Genomic DNA, 23,562 nt, shown 5'->3' with positions numbered 1-23,562 from the left:
GAGGATTTAAGGCGGATTTACATTTGTCTGACGTGTCGTGACGTGACACATCAGAACAGAATCGGTGTCATACATTGTGTGCAACGTTTACACTTCTGTTGTGACATGTGATGACTTCTGAAGCGTCGCATACAATATGTATGAAACCGATTCTGTTCTGATGCGTCACAACACAACACGTCAGACAAATATAAATCCGGCTTCACTTTGCGGTTTGTCTCATTTCCGTTTAGTTTATTCCTAAAAGGATGTGAGTATTATGCATTTTATGATTTACAAACGTAAAAAGTTATTTCATTTTAATGATTTTCGTGATTCATTATATTTCTTGTGTTCCGGAGAGTTCCGAAAAAAATATGCTTAACTTGAACATTTCGTGTTTTATTTTTTCTTAATGCAATATATTATGTACAAACCAGCTTTCATAGAATATTTACATTCAGAGGATTATTTTAGTGTATTAACAGGAACATTTTTAACAGGAACTAAACTTAAAAAAAATATATTAAAATGTAGGACAAATAAAAAATTATATAAATTGTAGGTGTTTCAAGTCACGTTCGATGTCGTAAATTTCAAACTTACTTTGGCTCAAATAATACTGCATCTATTTTTAATCGTACATATTTACAAAAAGCATTTAATCTAGAGTAGTATACAAACTGTGGACCGACTGACGAGACGCGGAGTGCGTTCGTCACTGTATACCTTGGACGTTGTTGAGTACCCCCACGAAGTATGAGCCCTTAATATTGGTGGGTACGTTTATGGCAACCAAAAAAAAACTAACTTCAGGATTAAGATAAGGTAGGTGAGTTGATAGCTAAAAGGTTTGTATTTCGAAAATCTGACGATTTGAGCGTAACGTAAAGAAATGGGAGGGTTACAAAATAAAACCCTTATATTAATTACTGTTATCGAGCCACGAGCGTGGTTAATTTTTCTCTCCTGAATCGCTCATGTTTTCTGATGATTTCTGTAAGCCAAAGTAATAAAAATTGCTCAAACATCCAGATACAGAAAGTAATATTTTGATATTACTTTTGAGGTAGTAAAAAAACACAATAAAACATTAAACTTTACGGCTATCTAGCGAAGGGTTGCCACAAAGATGGCGATTGATCGATGGCGTCGATCAGGGGACTGACAAGTTGACTTTCTTATATTGTATAGAAAATAATTGTTTAATTTTTTATACTGAAACATGATTAAGGGTTTGGAGCTTTGAAACCAGATGCAACATAATTTCTTTTGTTAAAAAAAAAAGAATATTTGCCATATCTTTTAAATGTTACCAATATTCCCATTCCCCTCTAATTAGTCAGGAAAAACTGTATTAGTGGGTATGACAATAAACCAACGGGGCGGGGATCAAACCACCACCCCGCGGAGTTGAGTCCCGACCGTTTTTACCGTTCAGCTATTGAGATCACAGTTGTTTATTTTAGTAACATTTGGTGGGTAAAAGCAAGATCACAACTCCATAGTCATCATAGACTCTTGCATAGTTTCACAAAGACAAATGACAATTCGCCGCACCTCGTCAGTTGATCCCCTGATCGCTAATTCAATTAACTAATTAATTGTTACGCTAATTCAATCTACTCTAGTGATAATACTTTTATTTGGTTAAAGCTAGACGATTACAGTCTACGAGTATGTATACAAATGAAGATGTAGCGATAGCGAAGGTAATAAAGATGAACGTTGCGCTGCGCATGCGTCGTACGATATCGCGATCATTATAGATTACGTCAGTTTTATGCTCGCTTATGTTAAACGGATATGAGATTACAGATTATGTCAGTTCCATACTCTCGAGAGTTGTGTATACATAATTATGAAAATTAAACCATAATTACGTCAGTTTTATGCTCGCTCATGTTATACGAATAATGATATTACAGATTATGTCAGTTCTATGCTCTCGAGAGTTGAGTATTCTTAAATTGAATACGAGATCAGACGTCAGTTTTATGCTCGCTTATGTTATACGAATATGAGATTACAGGATATGTCAGTTATATGCTCTCGAGAGTTGAGTATACATAATTATGAATATGAGATCATAATTACGTCAGTCTTATGGTCGCTTATGTTATACGAATATGAGATTACAGATTGTGTCAGTTCAATGCTTTAGAGAGTTAAGTATACATAATTATGAATATGAGATCATAATTACGTCACTTTTATGCTCGCTTATGTTATACGAATATGAGATTACAAATTTTGTCAGTTCTATGTTCACGAGAGTTAAGTATACATAATTATGAATATGAGATCATAATTACGTCAGTTTTATGCTCGCTTATGTTATACGAATAATGAGATTACAGATTGTGTCAGTTCTATGCTCTTAAGAGTTAAGTATACATAATTATGAATATGAGAATATAATTACGTCCGTTTTATGCTCGCTTAAGTTATGCGAATATGAGATTACAGATTGTGTCAGTTCTACGCTCACGAGAGTTAAGTATACATAATTATGAATATGAGAACATAATTACGTCAGTTTTATGCTCGCTTATGTTATACGAATAATGAGATTACAGATTGTGTCAGTTCTATGCTCTCGAGAGTTATGAATAAATAATTATGAATATGAGATCATAATTACGTTAGTTTTATGGTCGCTTATGTTATATGAATGAGATTACAGATTATGTCAGTTCTATGCTCTCGAGAGTTGAGTATTCATAATTATGAATACGAGATCAGACGTCAGTTTTATGCTCGCTTATGTTATACGAATATGAGATTACAGATTATGTCAGTTCTATGCTCTCGAGAGTTGAGTATTCATAATTATGAATACGAGATCAGACGTCAGTTTTATGCTCGCTTATGTTATACGAATATGAGATTACAGATTATGTCAGTTATATGCTCTCGAGAGTTAAGTATACATAATTATGAATATGAGACCATAATTACGTCAGTTTTATGCTCGATTAAGTTATGCGAATATGAGATTACAGATTGTGTCAGTTCTATGCTCTCGAGAGTTAAGTATACATAATTATGAATATGAGATTATAATTACGTCAGTTTTGTGTTTTCCGTTTTGTCTTCTGCGGAGATTGATTATATTATTGATAAAATTGAAAAATTACGGAGGGTGAAGCACTGAGTTCAGTGTGTGTTTCTGTTGTGAAAGGTGTCTGCGAATACGTGCGTCCAGTGTGCGTTAGATCAGAAAGTAAGATGGTATGCAAAACGAATCTACAAGTAAAAAAATATAAAAAAGTTGTCTTCCATAAAGCGCTCTTAAATTACAATTAAAAGTAAGCGGAAACTATTGGCATTATGCATAATATATGATATTAAGAAAACAAAACAAGATCACATAAATACAAAATAACGTATGACAAGCAAGAATTAATTATAAATAAACAAACACATGCCTTTAAATAGTTTGAATGAAGAGTGAAACACCATGATGGTGTTGTTTGCATATATTTAAACATACATGATTATGGTTTCGCATAGTGAATGTTTATTAAACACCATGATTTTAAAAAAGTGTGCGAAAGAATTACTCGTTCCCATATTTAATTACAATGCGTGTGACGAGTCTTTTTATGTTTTTTATTAATATTTATTATTATAGCAACACCTGAATAGTTAATTTGTGAAAATTACAACTGTCTTATGAAAATGGATTTAAAGTTAATCCTGTAAAAAGAGGATATCAATAAATCCTCCAATAATAACCAATTCTATCACGGTTTATGAGGTACGGCCTGGTGACAGACAGACAGACAGAAGTCTCAGTTATATGGTCCCGTATTATACATGGATATGGAACACTACAAATGAAACGATGTTACTGCCACCGTTTGGCCTGTAGCCATTTGGCACATCGATTCTATCGATCGATGATCGATCTACAAACGCTTCGAAAATCAGAAAAAATCGACAGGTCACGTGATCAAGTTGTCGATCGGATCTGTCATTCTCAAACATTTTGTTCGTTTTCGAAGCGTTAGCGTTTGTAGAAAGAGATTCGACCTGCCACATGGCTAGAGGTCAAAGTGCTTTTGAAGATATATATTTTGGTCCAATTTACGATTTTTTTATTATTTGACTATAACAAATGCCGCTTCATATAAGTTGCCAACCCTTAGTCTGTTTTATGAAATGTGCAAAACGAGTGTACGACACAATGTCACGTGCACCAAAACATGTACATAACATAACATGACACGTGCGCAACGCGTACGTCGCGCACCGAAGTGCACACGCACACGCACACGCACACGCACACGCATGCGCATGCCGCAACGCAACGCAACACAACGCAACGCTCTGTACCTGGCCGAGCTGCAGGCGAGACATCGATCTTGATACGGACTCGTCCTGTCATTTGTAACATCATGTTTTTATTTGTTTCATATTGCTTTTGCAGTGGGAATTACAAAAAAGAAAAAAAATTAATCTTTGTAGGTACTAAAAATAATTGAGATATCTATACTTATGATAAAACTGTAACAGTTATCAAATTTAAGATATTTTTTGTTGGAACTGTTATTTTTACTAAATAAAGTAAATTAAAATTATTATTGGTAGTGAATTGACTAACAATATAATACCTTAATTTTTAATTTGTTTCTTGATAAACGTTGCACATCGACTCACTCTTAATAAAACATTTTCGACTATAGTCCGGCCGCTCAGAGATTGCGTTTGTGACAGGTTGTGATCGAATGGGCGATTTAACACGAGAGAGAGAGAGAGAGAGAAAGTGTGTGTCACCTCCGACGCACGAATGGAATTTACTCTTTCAGATCGACTGTCTAAATAGGTGTATGTTGCCTTGCAGCATACACTATGTACGTCTCAATACTACACCTGAAAAGTGAAAGGTGCGCAACCGAGGAGAAGCAGGCCGTTCATCGAATTTTTCTGCCCATATATTTTTCATACCGGGGGCTATATCTGAAAAATCGATTTTTAAGGAGTAAACTCCAAAAAAGTAGGCAATTGTAATTGAATATGTTTGTTCCATTCGCATGGCCTCTCAGAAACGCAATCTGAGTGTAACAAGGAACAAGAATATAAGTCATATTTATAAGATATGGCAAATATTCTTTAAAAAAAGTGGAAAAAAGAAACCAGTACTGACCTGCATCTGTCTCGCCATGCCGTTATAGGCGACGAGCTCTTTCCTCAGCTTCTCGATGCCTTCCTGTGACGCGTTGATGGCTTCCATCAGCGCAGCTTTCTGTTGCTCTGTGCCGTTGCCTGTGGATCAATATTTTTAAGTATTTACACAATTTTAACAAAACAGCTGTGATAGCTTAGTGGATATCACCTCTGCCTCATATTCCGGATGGCGTATCCGGTCCGGGGGGGTCCGACTTCGTCCGCGTGAAACTCGATGTAAACTTTTAACTACCTCTACCCTACCCCTACTCGTAAAAAAGTATTAAAAAAAAGTAAAAAGTATCCTATGTCCTTCTCCTGGCTCTAAACTACCTCCCTGCCAATTTTCAGCTAAATCGGTTCAGCCGTTCTTGAGTTATAAGTGGAGTAACTAACATGACTTACTTTTATACATATAGAATTTAAACAATAAAGAAAAAACATCGTAAGGAATCTGCATATACCTGTGAATTTTAATAATTCTCTTTATTCTCTAAGTCTGTCCATTCGCAGTGGCCCAGCTTGGTGGCCTAGTCCCTCATTCTGAGAAGAGACTCGTACTCAGCAGTAAGCCGAATATGGGTTGATGATGATGATAGTTGTGAACCAAAGAGATTTTGAAGACCCATGTGAACACTCCAAGTCTGCACACAGCTGTTGTAGTACTTCCCCAGACAAGCTATCACAAAAAGCTCTACAACTTCTTTAACTGTTCTCTACATCAATCTCCATCAGTATTTCATTATAAGCCCGGAGAAGGTATAACTTCTCATCCAATAAACTGCTACTGGCGGCAACCAGTATTGGAAGGAAGCTGTCAAAGTGAACCTCTTGAAGACCTGCAGAGTGAATGTGATCAAGAACCTGTCAAAGTGAACCTCTCGAAGACCTGCAGAGCTGGTACATCAAGATGAAGTGCACTCACCGGTCTCCAGACGCTCGATGAGCAGCTTTTGCTGCCGTAACTGCGTCTGCAGCAGCGCCTGCGCGCGCCGGTGCATCTCTTGCACCTGCTTGCTCGTCGTGTCCACCTTCTTCACTGGCTCCTTCGCCGGCTCCTGCCCGTTGCTGGCCTCTTTGGCTAGCTGCAATTATAAGTGGATGATTAATAGCCGATATACATAAAACTTCATCTAGAAGTCCTCTGTGCCTGTAGAAGACTCTTCGAACAATGCGTGTTACCAGTGATTACTTACCGATTCAAAACTTGCTCGTTAACTTCGGCTTAGAGTCACCCAGAGCTTGAGAAAACTAGCTAAGGTGTTTTTCAGATATCATGGGTACGGTGGCAGTCGCCTGAATGACGTTCGTAATACTTCCTATTATCGTGAATCGCCGCAAACTTTCAAGAGTGAAACGAACTGTCACCGTACCCATGCAATCTTAAACGAACTGTAAGCTCAGTTTCTGCGTGATCGAATCAATAAATTGAAAAATAAAATGAAATGAATAAAATCGATTGTACAGAGCACTTGTACTTCTATTTTTAGATGGTAATTATGTAAAAACTGTAACAGTCACTAGTGGACCAAATAAATAAATAAATATGACGAGATCCGCAGAAGGTAGCATATAGATCAAAGAGCTTATGGATATTGAGGTCGCAAGGTGCTGGCTATGAGTGGACCAAGGACATCGAGCGGGTTGCAGGGAGCCACTGGATGCTGGCTTCTTGAGACTGTGGTGTTTAGAAGACCGTACTAATATATATCAGCCGTGGTTGTTCATCAGCTGTTAACATTGATGAAATTCGTTGACACGGTAAAAGTTATGACAGTGACAAGAAGCCCACAACGTCACCTTGTCGGCGTTCTGCTTGTTGTCGGCGGTGGCCTTGATGTTGTCCCTGTTGATGAGCACCTTGTTGTGCGACAGGTGCGGCGCGCGCTCCGCCGGCTTGCCGCCCGCCTGCCCGCCCGGCGCCGTGTTCTCCTGCTTGTTCTGACCACGACACACAAACTGACACACGTACATTTAAATACAACTATATGTAAAGACAATAAAGTAGTGTACTTTAAGAGATTATTTTTCCAATTGTGTTTGTAGTCCATTGAGAAGTCTATACTGAACCAAAGTTGTAGAGAATTTAATTAGCTAAAAAAAAATTTTTTTTCATCAGATAAATAGTTTACGAGATATATCGTAAAAACTATTTCAACCCTTATTTTCAAGATGGCGGCCGCGGGACAAGGGTGGCGATCCCACAAACTTGGGTTTTAGCTTTATACTGACTCCCCCTGACTTAGGTAAGGCCTACAAAATGTAACATTTCAATGGACTATTGGTTTTATCATGTATTTTTTAAAATTTTCCAAACGTCAAAAACGCTGTCGTCCATTTTGTGATGTCACAATGTTACTTGATTAACGTCACACTAATTATTAACTAAAATTTTTGTCATACGCTAAATTCTGGTAAAGGATTAGTTAACGTGACGTCTCATTTAACAGTTGAAATATATATCATCATGGTCGACAGCGTTTTGGCTTGTATTGTCAAATAATACAAAACAATTTTTAAGACCATTTTTAAAAAAATGTCAGCTAGATAAACGGCTATTTATATATAAATAATGGTTAAAAATTAATATAAGGTGAACCATTAACTTTTAAAAATTTTATAAATTTCATGATTATGAAGAAATGAAATTAACTATAATTTAACTTTATACTAAATAATTTTTCAAATAAAAATATATTAAGATAAAGAGTTGCTCACCTCTGGATTGTGCCAGAAGACCTTGATGAACCGATTGTTGAGCACCGCCTCCGTGCTCTTGTACGCCACGTTCGCTTCCGTCGGGTTGGAGAAAGTAATCAGAGCCGCCTCCGCGTCGCCCTCGTAGCAAACCTTTGGTACAATTAATCAAATTATGTATTACTTTAGAGATTGTCATTACTTAATCATGTAATCTATTAACTTAATTAATTGCAAATTAGTTTGATTAACTAATGACTTGTTCCAATAATTTAACTGATGAATAATTTTTAACAAAAACAATAGGCATGAAAATGATGTTTTAATAATAAAATACTATAATATTGATTATTAATATCAGAATTCGATTGTCTGGACCTCTGTTATATAGGTAAACAACTATTATTCATATGATCAACCATTATCATACGTGAATATTAAACTAATAAATACTATTACAATGGCTTCAAAATAGGAAAAATCTACTTGTATTAATGGTTTTATTAAAGTGATAACTTCCTACGGTAGGGTAAACCGTTTTGTAACGTAACGCGTTACTGCACTCTGTCTGCCTTCCTTTTCTCTCACTCATACAGTATCAGGTTTATGTTTTTAAGTAAGATTTTGGAAAATTTCTACTTCCGTTTGCAGGAGCAGGAAAATTTTAATGACATAATTTTGTTCTTCAAAGGCATATAAATAAAAATCTTATTGAATTTCAGCTAAATAATATGTAAATATACATTGAGCACAAGTACATTTTCTACAAACACTTTTTTACAATAATATATCCTTGATGAGAATGCCTAATGGTAACAATTAGTCAGGCTGAAAGAGTTTCTTATTATTATCATCAGCCGATGGATGTCCAGGACATAAGCCTATTGTAATGGATGAATGTAATCCTAACCCACTTTATGTCATTCGTCAATCTTGGACTATCTGGTGTCACAGCTTATTATTTGGGAAATGATAAAGGATAAACAGAGGTCTGGTCATAGACATATCTTTGCTCAAGAACTTTTACCAGTGGTTAAGATTAATACTCTAGATCACTATTTCGGGTAGCAGTGAACAAACAGAACAAACAGCAGTGAATCATCATCAATTGTTGCTGACCTCTGATGGGAGATGACACTAAGTATGTGAGCGAATGCTACCTGGATGTTGACAATCTTGCCGAACTTGCAGAAGTGGTTGTTGAGGTGCGTGATGTCGTTGAGGCCGGGCGGCACCTTCTTCACCTCCAGTGAGCAGTTCGCCGGGTTGTGGTGGAGCGTCGGCCGAGACGGACCTGTGAATAGTGACCGGTTAGCAATACTTTGACGACAGATCTTACTTTAAACTTTTGATTATTTAGACCTGTTTCGCACCCAAATTCACCAACAAAAAAGTCTGTCGTTTTTTGTGGAGGAAGAGTAGAAGTAAACTCACCGATAATCGAAAATATTTAACATTATCATCATATTAAATATATTCTGTGTCCATACACTACACACAACCATAAATTTGACTCGCAATACACAGACGCGTAATTTTACACAGACTAACAAACACATCGCTTAGACTATTCACAGAATATATACATATAATATTCCATTACTTGATTGATTTTTCGCTGTTCCGTCAAAAGAATCGATTCTTTAGTACAAGTTTGAGGGGTAACGGTTAGCGAGGCAGGTCCTGTTATTAGTGGTTGAAGTCCTCAGACCGACTACAATATAGGACCAGTATCACACACAAATTCACAAAAATGAAAAAGAGCTGAGGAAAAAGAGCTTTGTTCTGGTATATATCTTATACTAAACAAGGTTTTGCCTGTTTATTACACCATTTAACTACACAAAAAGGTATTTTTACAGAGCTCTTTAACCGACGAATATGATAACAACTATAAAACATTGATACTATAGAGACAGTTTTTATAATCGCATTAGATCGTTGATCATATACTTTGACAAAAAAGTAAAGTCTAGCGAGGCAAGTCCTATACAATAATTGGTCTGAATCTTTATCAGTCTCAGAGTTATTTTAAAAACCCTCTACAGGATAATACGTTCTGAAGATCCTGTGACTTTTTGTTATATTTTTTATTTATAAATTATATTATATATATATTTATAATATTGAAAGTCTCATTACCCTTACCCAGCCGATTGTAGTCGAAATTCTTCTTCATGGGCGCGGGGTGTCTGGGCGCGGGCGGCATCACTGCCCCCATCGGCGGCTCGTGGCGCACCCTGTATAAATAAGAAATATTATTATTGAATAGAACCAGAGAAGTAACCGGATAGTAGGCCATAAGAACAGAACAGGCGCGGACTATGAAAGTGGGCGAATCATCATTATCATTATCAACCCATTCGGCTCACTGCTGAGATCAAGTCTCCTCTCAGAATGAGAGAGGTTAGGCCAATAGTCCACCACGCTGGCCCAATGCGGATTGGCAGAATTCACACACGCACGTCAAACAGTCGCAGGACAATGAAAGCGGCCGGATAGGTTAGAACAGGGTAGGCGAACCAATGGCACGCGTGCCATTGATGGCACGCGACACAATATTTCGACGTCGTCGATCATAAAACATGTGTAAAGTAGGTATTTGACATAAATTATTTGTCATCTAACCTGCAGCAACAGAAGTCACACTAATTTTACAATAATTTAATTTATGCGTGTAATAAAAACATTCCAAAATGTACCTCTTTTGTTTACTTTATTTCATAGTTTTGATAGTATTTATTATTGTTATTCTCCAAATAATCAGAAAGTCAAAATTATTTGATGGCACGCCAATGACCCCATTAAACATTTTTTAGAAAAAATGGCACGTTGATGCATAAAGGTTCGCCTACCCTGGGTTAGAAAGTTCGTTGATGACACTCCCATGATATGCGGCGATGGAGAGGAAAGGACTTTTTTTTTTAATCTTTACAAGTTAGCCCTTGACTACAATCTCACCTGATGGTAAGTGATGATGCAGTCTAAGATGGAAGCGGACTAACTTATTAAGACGAGGATGAAAATCCACACCCCTTTCGGTTTCTACACGGCATCGTACCGGAACGCTAAATCGCTTGGCGGTACGTCTTAGCCGGTAGGGTGGTAACTAGCCACGGCCGAAGCCTCCCACCAGCCAGACCTGGACAAATTAAGAAAATCTCAATCTGCTCAGCCGGGGATCGAACCCAGGACCTCCGTCTTGTATATCCACCGTGAATACTACTGCGCCACGGAGGCCGTCACTGCGCGGGTGTGAAGTCGTGCGCGCGGGGAAGAAGCTGGAAGTGGGGTACATCAATTGTGGGTTTATCTGTCATCGGTACCCCCTCCCAGCCTCCGCGGACCATCGGGAGTGTTACGAACAAATTTGCTACGCTACAGTTTCGCTGAACAGTCGCGGACATGACACCTGGTGGTGAAATATCTAGTTAGTTATGTGGTACTTACCTAGGTATTGGGACGAGTTCTCTAGGTGCTAAGTGGTGAGGCATGTGCGGCAGATGCGGGATGGAGGGCGGCGCGAATCCCCCCACCAATCCACCGCCCCAAATGTCAGGCGCGGCCGGGTTGTACTCTGTAAACAATTTACAATATTTGCTACCTCTTAAAGCCAAAATAAACAAAATAATGGGAAAAGCATAATTAATTTTTTTTTTAAATATATTTGTCGGCGCGAGGCCGGTAAGCGGGGAAAATAATTCGATCATTCAAAGTGAAAATTGACGTTTGTCGTAAAGATTACCCTTAAACCTGCACACAGTCACAAAGCTCAGGCACAAATCGAAATTATTTTAAGTGACATAGAATAATTTTGAGAAGTGGCTCAAAATTATTATGCGAAGGATTATTTGGGTACATTCATGGTGCGACTTAATAGGTTTTCATTTAATTGTGTTTTGCACATTAAATCCTACTGTAACTCTAATCTTATAACTTGACAACAAGCCTCAATAGCTCAACGGTAAGAGCGATCAGACTCATCACCGAGAGGTGGTGGTTCGGTATCCGCCCCGTTGGACTATTGTCGCACTCACTCCTAATACAGTCTTTCCCGACTAGTTGGAGGGGAGTGGAAACATTGATCACATTTAAAAATATGGCAAATCTTTCTTTAAAAAAAAACAGTACAAACTTCATTCGAGCCAGGCGTTAAGTTAATCCGCACGAGCTGTACTAAGTATTTATGGTCTTATATAATATAATTGACTCTTCTCCAAAGGGCTAGAGTGTAATATCGCTAATTGTTATAACTCAAGCATGGAAATTTTTACTAAGAAATTCTTAAAAGAATATACAAGTCACCCAAAGCCACATAGGCTAGACCATTGATTTCCAAAGTGGTCCAGGTGGACCCCCAGGGATCTACGGAAGACTCGGCGAGGGTCTACGCTGAGATGACATAAAAATGAGGGTTCACGATTCATAAGCGTCTACGAATACGGGTCTACAAAAATTTGGTTTCATAACGAATGGGGATTTTTTTAAATAAAAACATGTATGAATTGATTGCTAACAAAAATTAAAATTGGCTGAAATAACTTTTCCATGGACAATTTAACTTTTTGTCATCCACTCATAATTTCTTTTTAACTGTTATTTCGTGGTGGCTATTGATTCTGCAATGAAAATTTCTGTAGGCGACAGTCACATTTTTTGTTAAGTTTTGGATAGAAATTTACGAGGGGGTCCACAGGAACCAGTTAAATTAGAAGAATAAGAATAAGAATCATTTATTTGCAAGAAACATTACATTTAGTTATACAAAGATGTTCTTATGTATTAGGTAACAATGTTTCACCATTAATAGGTATACAAATGTTTATTGTTTAATTAATTAAATAAAAATTTAATGACACTAAGTTTAAAAGAAATATAATTAATACTATTTTTTTGAAGCATAAGTGGGCTATAAGAAAAAAAAGTTTGGAAACCTCTGGGCTAGACTGTGCCAAGGAAGCAATGAACCAATGGATACAGTACCTGGCACGGGCGGCGGAATGGCCAGCACCCTGGTGAGCGTGGCGTCCTCCAGCACCACGGGGTCCGCGCCGTGGTCCCACTCGCACAGGTCGCCGCGCATGCAGTAGCCCTTCACTGTTGACAACCACATATAGTTGAAGATTTTTTTTTTATTCTCTACAACTTAGCCCTTGACTACAATCTCACCCTCAGACCAATTATTGTATAGGAACTGCCTCGCTACACGTTACTTTTCTGTCAAAGTATATGATCAACGATCTAATGCGATTATTGAAACTGTCTCTATATAATCGATGTTAAACAGTTGTAATCGTGTTCGTCGGTTAAAGAGCTCCGTAAAAATACCTTTTTGTGTAATTGAATTGTGTAAAAAACGGGCACAAACTTCTAGTTTAGTTTAAGATATATACCTCTTATCTAAGCTTGTTTTCTTCAGAAAATGACAGACTATTTTGTTCGTGACCATGAGTGTGATACAGGTCCTTCTATAATTGGTCTGAGATCTCACCTGGTATTAAGTAATGATGCAATCTAAGATGGAAGCAGGCTGACTTGTTAGGAGTAGTGTGAAACCCACACTCCTTTCGGTTTCTACACGACATCATACCGGAACGCTAAATCGCTTGGCGGTACGTCTTTATCGGTAGGGTGGTAACTAGCCACAGCCGAAGCCTCCCACCAGAAAAAGTTCCGTATCAGACTTTCACCCTTCTGTTTATTGGAAGAAAAATACCAAACTAACCATTATTAACCATGATAACCATTATTAACGAAGGTTTGAGGCAACCTACTGACAATATTAACATACTAAATTTAATATAAAATACTTTTATCCATTAAACAGATGGGTAAAGGTAGTTTCTTATCTACGACAATTAAAAACGGGCTTCACCGGTTCGCTAGTTCGTCGGTGTACCAAAGCGGCGAAGTAACATTTGAAGCTGTATTATTTTTTTCTATTACAACAAGCTTAACAAACTAGAAAACGAACAAACAAACCAATTATAAGTCTTCAAAAAATATTGTGAATCTCAGGTTGAATGATCAACGATCATTGCTTCTCTCCATTGGGGACAAATGATAGATAAATTATTAAAAATGTCGTTAAATGTTGTAGCTAATTTTTTTTATAGAGTAATGATTTCATTATTAAAGTAGAATCATCATCATTAGATATAAGTAAATTACCAGATGGTTAGGGTAGGCCAGGTCCGGAGTAGGGTTCCCTTTCATTAATATAGTACACTTACCATCAAAATCTCTACACCTCCTCTTGTAGGGGTCCGTGTGCAGGCGTGTCTCTTCGTGCGGCGACATGGAGCGGTCGCGCGACCGGTCACGTGACCTGCGACAGAACTACTGTTTGAAGAGCGACCGTGAACACCGTCACGCTGCTAGTTGCGTGTGTGATATTGTGCAATAAAGTTTTGTGTAAAGTTGTAATTATTAATAATGTTTTGTGTTGTAATTATTGATCATAAATTAAGTGAGATCATTGAGAACATATCAGGCAGGGATTGTGAGTGTTAAGGCATTAAAGGAATCCCTTAAACCTACACCCAAGGTCTCGAGTCCTGGAACCTCGAACCTATTTCCTTTTATCACAAAATGATGGTACGTAAGTATGATCACTGTCACTGCCACCATTAGCGCATATTGAGCATAATTCTCACCGATCTCTGTCCCTGGAGCGAGAGATTCTATCTCTATGCTCTCTGTCGCGCGACATTCTGTCCCTCTCTATCTCACGCTGTGGCCGCAGTCTGTCCCTTTCGCGCTCCGGGTCACGGTCGCGGACTAGTCCTGGGGATCTCGATCTGGAAAACAAAGTTCATTTGTATATTTGAAGCAGCATTTTCGTGTACAAAATATCAATTTAGACAGCGGACAAAGATTAGCCTTAGCTTAGAAGATAATGAGTATCATAGGTCATATCATATTAAGAAACATAGGTCTGCTGTAGGCCGAAGATGCGTGCCAAAAGTTATTTCGTCCGCGTCTGCTAATAGGATATATTTCATCCCTGTATTACCACGGGAACTGGAACTAAGCAGTTGATAACGCAGGGCGTTTGCTAGTCCACACTAATATTATAAATGTAAAAGTGTGTAGGTCTGTTTGTTTGTCCGTCTTTCACGGCAAAACGGAGCGACGAAACGACGTGTTTTTTTAAGTGGCGATAGTTAAAAGGATGGAGAGTGACATAGGCTACTTTTGGTCTTTTTCTGACCCCCCACTTTCCTAAAATGGGGGGTAGAAGTTTGTATGGAGCATTTCACAATTTCCAAGGTAGAAAGCTAAAAATTGGTAAGACTATTTGTGACTAACAATAAAACGGTGCATCATTTTTTTTGAAAAATCCCCCCACCCCCTCCAAACATTTAAAAGAGGGAGTGTTTTCCAGTTAGGAACCTAAAAATCTAGGTTAGATGCTATGCAATTCAAAGGAAGAATGGTCAAAATACTCTTAAATAAAGGATATTACACAATAGGAGAGTTCCTTAATGACAAATTATTTTATATCAATAAAATGTAAATGTTTTGACAATATTACTGTGGTTTAATTTTGTTTTATTATGTTTGTTATATGACTTTAATTTATGAAATGACATTATAAATAATTGAAAATTATAATATTAGTAAATAAAAATTATAATAATGTACTCGGCTTGCACGCCTATGAGGCAGATTGTGTATGAACATTAAAATGTAACAATATCTGGCAATAAATGATTTATGATTTATGGTCGTCACACAGAGATAGGGTAGAGGTAGGGTAGGGGCAGGATGGGAGTAGGAATGGATAGAGAAGAAGCGTACATTAGTCAAGCGAACCTTGACGGGGTCCTTTAGTTTACAATATTAGTATTGTTGCGTACCTAGAGCGACTGGGATGTCTGTCTGCGACGAGCGGCGGCGGGCTCCTGTTGCGGTAGCGACCGCGCGGCGACGGCGAGCGCGACGTGGGCCTCCTGTCGCATGCGCCATAATATAATATTTTGAATTACAACAAAATTGTTATTACGTGTTGAAAGAAAAATACACAGCGTCGCAGGAATTTAGATATCCCCGTCATTGCAAGAAACGTAAAACATTTCATATCCCTTTCGCTGGAACACATCTCGGAAACCAAGCCCCCGTTGCTCGTATATGCGCAAGATATAATGAACTATCTCGTTCTATAATAATAATAATAATATTAATTTATTTATTCATGAGAAAGTACAGAAAGTTTACAGAACTTGCTATATCATACATACTTTCTACCTTGACAGGTGTATGAATATTAAAAATAATATTATACTAACTAATAATTCCATAATTCCAATAATTAAATATTCAATCGGTGAACATGGTCTAAATAAAAAAAAAAAACAAGTACAATTAGCATAATTTGACAAAGCATTCTTAACATCAATTAAAAATAATTAATATACCTGGCATCAACATATTTTTCAATTCTTATAGTGTCTTTAAAAAAAAACTCACCGATCATCTGTCGGTGAGTTCTTCCCCATAATAATTAAGTTAAGTTATACCTGTTCTTTTGTTCCTTGTGTGATATTTGACTGTTTACATGTTTTTTAGTTTTTAGTGAATGTTGTGTGCACTTGTCATAGATGTACGTATAAGTCAATGTGAGCTAGTTATATATTATTTGTGTATGTCTCTATATGTATATTGTAAGTGTACGTAAATAAATAAATAAATAAATTTCTTCCTGGTGAAGACTATGACATTAGGAAGGGCTTGCCCACAGATGCAATAAACACCCTCGCAGGTGACAGATAGGTGAAATACCAATTTAGCAGGAAAATTAGGATGAGTACACATAACAATATAAGGTTTGGTACACACCGCACAGAACCATCTTCAAAGCGACTCTGTGTATTTTTAGTAAACACATAATAAAGTCAGTGAAGATACTTAGATAGAGGGAATCAACATAATTAGGATAAATAGGATACTCATTTTTTTTTTTTGAATTTTGAAATTTTAGTTAATAATTTAGTTATTTTAATTTGAACATGATTTTCTATTTACCTATATATATTTATGTACTATAAAATATATATTATGCATTAATAAATACATACACTTCATAATATTATATATGTATATATATAAATTGCATTGTCGTTTTCCATTACATACTAGTATCACATTATATCTGTAGTTTAATTAGTAATTATATATTTTTAAAATGTACCACATATTTGCTGCTTATTTTAATTTAATTTAGTTAATGTCAATTTATTTGTACAATAATAAGCTGTGACGTCACACGGGTATCAGCTGAAAATCAGCGCCGTGTGTTATGCTTGTATGTAGTGCACGGCATAAGCTGAGCTGTACACCCTTTCTTTTTAAGGGTTACAGACAGACATGCTGTCATAAGGATAGGGTACTGACTGTCTGTAACTTTTAGATTTGAATAAATTTATTTTCTTTCTTTCTTTCTTTCTTTACTTTAAATATCTTCATAACAAAGTTGGTTAAATTTTGACGGCCTCCGTGGCGCAGTGGTATGCGCGGTGGATTTACAAAAAGGAGGTCCTGGGTTCGATCCCCGGCTGGGCCGATTGAGTTTTTCTTAATTGGTCCTGGTCTGGCTGGTGGGAGGCTTCGGCCGTGGCTAGTTACCACCCTACCGACAAAGACGTACCGCCAAGCGATTTAGCGTTCCGGTACGATGTCGTGTAGAAACCGAAAAGGGGTGTGGATTTTCTTCCTCCTCCTAACAAGTTAGCCCGCTTCCATGTTAGACTGCATCATCACTTACCATCAGGTGAGATTGTAGTCAAGGGCTAACTTGTAAAGAATAAAAAAAAAACGGTTTAAACAGGAAAACAAAAAAAATCGCAAATGAAAATTATTCATAATAATAATGATGATGAATTAATGAGTTTTCAGTGTTAGTCTGAAGTAATTGTACTGCTGGTTGTATGAAGATTTGCGCACTATTCTAGATATTGGATAATAATACATACATTCCCTTATCCTGTACTTCATGTACAAGACGAGCTAATTTGTATGTCGAGACAAGCAGAGCGTAACCTTCATCACCAAACAGCACTTGTATAGTGGTAGTCAAGGATCCAGACAACATTTTTACAATCAATTACTAGCAAGCAATTTTTTTTGTTTTTGAATATACTCGATTCTGGGTAGCTACCAGCTAGAATAATTTTTATTACTTCATTACTGATACAAATTGGGAGGAGGGGAGGTTATCAAAATTCATAGTAACCAGCTGGTTTTCTTACTATTGCTTAAATAATAATTTTATAATTAACAAAAAAATATATATTTTTACATTGTCATCGTTCGTCGTTATCAACCCATATTCGGCTCACTGCTGAGCTCGAGTCTCCTCTCAGAATGAGAGGGTTTAGGCCTTAGTCCACCACTTCTTCGGAGGACTTCACGCACAGAAAATTGAGAAAATTCTCTGGAATGCAGGTTTCCTCACGACGTTTTCCTTCACCGTTTTTCTTCTTACTACTATTTTTGATAAATTTTTATTTGATTTTCTTACTATCGCTTAATTAATAGTTTTATATTTAACAACAAAAAAAAAGCTACATTGTCCTCGTAATTATTCTGAAAAATTTCTATTCCCCAGTACCACTGTACGGAACGAGTGTAATGGAATCGATAATTTTAGTAAATAAATAAGCTGAGCATCAATATTAAGCTACTCTTCTTCTTTCCTGGGCCTTTTCCACACTTGGCCATTTGTGGTTGGTCGGTGTACGTAATTAAGGTACTCATGGAATATTATCGTGGTAGTAATGAATTGTAAAAACAGTTCGCCGTCTCCTGGACTACCGTGTTAGTGGGACGCGTTACCTGGCGCACCTCCGCTCGTGGTCCAGGTCGCGCGGCGCTCGGCGCGGGCGCGCGCGGCGCTCCCACGAGCGCGAGCGGCGGCGGCGGCGCTCCTCTTTGTCGCGAAGCTGCAACAACACGCATATAATGTGTATTGCTTGGACTACACATGAGTTACGAGTTTCTCGAGTATCGAGGGTATTTGATGACTTCAGTTCAGTTGTTTGTTAGGCAGCGTAGACATCGTAACGCTGTTAGTCGCGTTGGTGATTATTTGTGTTGTAATTATTGATAATGTTTTATGATGTAATTATTGACCATAAATTGTTAATTGATCATAAAGTGTGGGCATGAAGAACATGTGGGCAGGGGAGGTGCGTGTTTATGCATTCTAAAGGGATCCTCAAACCTACCCCAAATGTCACAAGACACAACAAAATGATCTCATAAGAGTTTCTGTTTTTTTCCTATTAAGGTATGGAACCCTAAAGACAAGTGCTTTTTCTTTGTCAAATGTTTATTCATAAAAGTTCTCCCTTCATGTTTTTTATGTTCGTCAAAAGTTTTTTATGTAAAGACTGACATTGAGTTATTTATCGAACTATTGTTTGCATCATAGATTGAAGGTAAACCTAGACTGCAGACTGATGAAGAGGTGTAAACATAAAGGACTTACGGAATCAGTCCTACGTTCTCTTCGTCTAGGAGGTTCCATTGGCTCTTCTAAAAGTTCTGTTGGTAGAAGCTGCAAAAAAGAAATAATTACTAAGCTGAGAATTTTAAACTTCAATAGGCATCTATAAAATCTTGTATCATGATTTTTTTATACTAGTTACTAGTTACGAAGCAGAAGATATAGCAGGGTCAGTTACCCTAACCAAGGTTGGCTTGTGTATGTAGCACGAGCGCGTGGATGTCAATCTGATAGACTACAAGCCCTTGAACAAAAATTACCTGTGAAATGAACCAACTTGAATAATGCTACTATAGAAAATAACTCTGAACACTATGCCGTCATTTCTGAGTGGTACAGTGGTGAGTACGCGAGTGAATGGAATTTCTAAGGTACAAATGATAATTTACGACTAATTATTAATAATATATCTTTGGCTTTGTTATAGTGTTAAAAATTATTAAAAATAAATGTCGAAAATCCTAGTGCCGAACTAAAATGGTGGTGCCGGAAATCAGAACAAACTGTTGTCGACAATTGTAGAAAATAGATCATTTATTACTATACGGCATATATGCAATTCGTTTTGTACACATATAAAGATACTTTATCCGTAAACGCCGTACATTTTTCCAGCGCAGGAGTCAAAAGATAAGAATCGCAAGCCTTACTCTTCACTCGCGTACTCACCTGTACTGCTCAGAAATGAGCACTACAGGTGAATATATCAGTTATTTTCTGATTTAGTAACAGCCTTCTAAGCGTTATTCATGTTGGTTCATTTCACATGTAATTTTTGTTCAAGGGCTTGTAGTCTATGACTATCAGTAAGATGCAGGATCTTGTTCGGATGGGTGGCTTGTTTGCAGGAACTGTACCTAAACTAAGGTCTGCTCGTGGTGAGGGTGTGGTCTCGAGCACGGCACCACCACGCGGTGCGCCATGCTGCCGTTGTCGATACGTGGGCGTGGGATGGGTGGCTTGTCTGCAGATACTGTACCTTAACTAAGGTCTGCTCGTGATGAGGGTGTGGTCTCGAGCGCGGCACCACCACTCGGTGCGCCATGCTGCCGTTGTCGATACGTGGGCGAGGGATGGGTGGCTTGTCTGCAGGTGGCAGTGGTGGTGCTGGAACTGAGGAAGAAACAAGTAAAAAAGCAATCCAACTACAAATAAAAAGTACAATATTAATAATGTTACGATCAAATTTAAATGCTATACATTCATTGTGGGTATTGTAATTCATCTTTCAAGACCAATCAATTATTATTGAATTTAATGGCTTGTAGTCAGTCGGATACAGAAGGAAATTATTCTTGAGACGGCGTGTATTGTGAGGAGGTTCCTAACTCCGAAATCCTGACCACCACTGACGGTTGCTTGGGTACTCAAATGTCCCGCAGCGGTAGGGTTGAAAATAAATTTTTAATAGTGTTTTGTATTTTAGCAACATTAAAAAAAAGGATACATAAATAAATAAGAGAATTAAAAAATCTATACTAATATTATAAAAAGACTGATTAATCGGTTTGTGGAATTTTACGAGGTATAAATCTCACTAAGTCGATTTTCAATGATTTTACATAGGGTATATTTTATCCCTGTACTACAGGAATGGGAACAGTGTGAGGAAACCGCAAGGCTACACATATATGTATAAAAATTTTACCACCAGGGAAAGACAAATAAAAAAAAATGTTACCATGGTTTTCATTTTCAGGCTCTTTCTCGGGCTCCTCCTGTGGAGGCTGATCCGGTGGTGGTGACGGCTGCTTCTTCTCCACAGGAGTGTGCTTCAGGTAGTCATGTGTCTCCAGCGACTTGAACAGCATGTCTACGAAAGGTCTGGTTTCTGAAAAAGTGAATAAAGTTTATATAAACATATATATATTAATAGAGGGGATGTTTGACGAGGCCAGATGGGTGATCAGTCGTAACTGTGTGTGCTTTAGCTCTGTACCACTTTATAAGCTAACCTTTATATTATGTCAGTCAGGCATTTTAATAGTATTCTTTATAACTTAACTGTTTTTAAAAACTCCATGGAACTTGTTTGATATTTAATGATTTTCTATAGAAGATATACATATCATTAATATCTGAGAGGGATTGTCATTATTAATCATTATCAGCCTAACCCCCAACAAGCATGGTCTAAGCTCCATAACTTCTCTTCTGTAAGTAATGAGGCTTGGTCCCATAGGCTAATAATAGTGCAGGATGATCTTGAAAATAGACAATAGACTATTTAGCCTTTGTGATTTTAGATGAAGAGATCCTGCAGTCATATCCTCAGTCAGGCTGTAGGAGATATTTTATGAAATTTGTTTTAAATTTTCAGCCCAGAGTTGGTCTCAGACTGTACCTCAGAGAGTATGTTAAGCAACTGGCCCTGGTCATTATCATTAATATCTGTTCTGTAATTTATTCTATCACTATAATCCTGCCAATTTGCATTGGAGTGTAATAACCATCTAAGGCAATAGAGGCAAGTCAGGCAAAAGCTCAATACCCTGCTGCAGGAACACGTCAAGCTGGTCCAGCATGCCTTCCCGCAGCTCCTCCAAAGGCTTGTCCTTCTTCACCAATGCGTACACATACTTAGCGAGCGCGGCCGGGTCTGCGTCGCAACTGGAACAAACACATTGGATTGCTTGCATCACTTATAAAGCAATGGATGACAAAATAACTTATCATATGCTGTAACAACACAGTGCACAAGATAACACAATATTTATTTAGAAATGGTGATAATGTGAATAAAAGATATAATGAATATCATTTCATAGAGCTGAGTAAAAACTTTAAATAACATTTACCTAATTAATGTCACATCAAGTTTTAATATCAGGATGAAAAGTAGATCATGTGCTTCTCTGAGTAATAATCTATTTGTGTCTCAAATTTTATCATTATCCATCTATCCATCTTGTCATACATTTCCTAATCATATAGGTAACACTGTAGCTAAGTTAATACTGTTTACCCTGGTCTAAAAGTTTGTGCATACCACTTCTAATGACACATATACTTATTTAATTAATGATCATTTACTTATTTTATGTACTCTACACCAACATACTTGTTTCAAATGATTGATGCAATGAACAATGGAAGAAACAAGAGATTGTAGTAAGTGGCAAAATGTGGTATGTGTCTGCCGCGGTAGGAAAGAAGAGTTGATATGTATGTACTAGCTAATTAAAAGGAATCATATGAAATCTCCAAATGAAACCTTTGATTTGTTTTTGTATGAGCTTTGTTAAAAGCTATAAATAACTATTGACTCACAGGTTGACTATTAATGTACAGAATTACAGCATCTATTTCTGGATGAATCTCCACTGTTACCTCACACTTGGAATAAATATAGATCATACACCGAGTTGGTAATTTTTCAAATATAAATCAGTAAACAAACAAGTAGGCAGTGGCTTGCTCAAGGTTATCAACTAAGGTAGGCAGTATTCATAAAAATTTTACAAAACAGAAAATCTCCAATACAAGTTTCTAATGATTTCTCAGGGTAGGCTTTGCAATTTTGAATTTAGGAAGACACCAGATAGGATATATGAGACCCTTTGCAGATTATAAATTTGTTCAGATTGTAGTAAACATTATTTTAATAGAAATAAAATACATATTACGTATTTATACCAACAAAATAATGCTTCAGCATAAAACTAAGGCTACCATTTATCTGTATGCACGTTTAAGTGTCCGCTAATAATATATTTTTAACTAGCGGACGCCCGCGACTTCGTCCGCGTGAAAGTCGATGTAAACTTTCAACTACCTCTATCCTACCTCTACCCTACCCCTACCCTACCCTATCCCTACCCTACCACTACCCTACCCCTACCCTAGAAACCCCCTATAAACATAAGAGTAGACAAATATAATTAGAAAGCATCGAACTGCTAAGCTATCGGGAGCTACACGTGTTATTGTGAGTCAACCATAAAAGATAGACATATATATGCTGTTGTGTTTTTTTTACATAATTTTAAGGAGAACATTTCCGTCATACATAATTTCCATGTAGCCTTAACCATTAAGGATGTACACGCGACAGAAGCTTAAAAAATGGAGTCACTTCTCCCGTTTTCTCAACATTTCTCTTCACTGCTCTGCTCCTATTGATTGTAGCGTGATGAAAAGTATACTATAACCTCCCAAGGAGTATGTAGAATAATTGTACCAAGTTTCGTTAAAATCCGTCCAGT

At 37.3% G+C, this 23,562-nt stretch overlaps 1 protein-coding gene across 8 annotated transcripts in view; it reads right to left on the bottom strand.

The window, feature by feature from the left end:
- Positions 1-23,562, bottom strand: part of LOC112050909 (RNA-binding protein 26) — a 31,494-nt gene that overhangs the window by 6,529 nt on the left and 1,403 nt on the right. For 2 of the 8 annotated variants that reach the window (XM_024089321.2, XM_052882831.1), the window contains exons 2-18: positions 21,849-21,967; positions 21,039-21,188; positions 20,337-20,470; positions 19,340-19,408; positions 18,685-18,791; positions 15,711-15,803; positions 14,505-14,648; positions 14,082-14,176; positions 12,832-12,945; positions 11,299-11,425; positions 9,991-10,088; positions 9,009-9,142; positions 7,870-8,001; positions 6,952-7,110; positions 6,077-6,236; positions 5,132-5,250; positions 4,321-4,365 (exon numbers count right to left, since the gene is read on the bottom strand). In XM_024089321.2, coding sequence (XP_023945089.1) covers positions 4,321-4,365; positions 5,132-5,250; positions 6,077-6,236; positions 6,952-7,110; positions 7,870-8,001; positions 9,009-9,142; positions 9,991-10,088; positions 11,299-11,425; positions 12,832-12,945; positions 14,082-14,176; positions 14,505-14,648; positions 15,711-15,803; positions 18,685-18,791; positions 19,340-19,408; positions 20,337-20,470; positions 21,039-21,188; positions 21,849-21,967 — 1,999 coding nt within the window. The remainder of the gene's footprint in view (positions 1-4,320; positions 4,366-5,131; positions 5,251-6,076; positions 6,237-6,951; positions 7,111-7,869; positions 8,002-9,008; positions 9,143-9,990; positions 10,089-11,298; positions 11,426-12,831; positions 12,946-14,081; positions 14,177-14,504; positions 14,649-15,710; positions 15,804-18,684; positions 18,792-19,339; positions 19,409-20,336; positions 20,471-21,038; positions 21,189-21,848; positions 21,968-23,562) is intronic. The other 6 variants (XM_052882834.1, XM_052882832.1, XM_024089323.2 and 3 more) reach the window with 6 other exon arrangements.

Source organism: Bicyclus anynana, chromosome 8 (genome assembly GCF_947172395.1).
Source record: "Bicyclus anynana chromosome 8, ilBicAnyn1.1, whole genome shotgun sequence".
NCBI lineage: Eukaryota > Metazoa > Arthropoda > Insecta > Lepidoptera > Nymphalidae > Bicyclus > Bicyclus anynana.
Note: the sequence above shows the minus strand (reverse complement) of the source record. Positions and strands in the feature narration are given on the sequence as shown.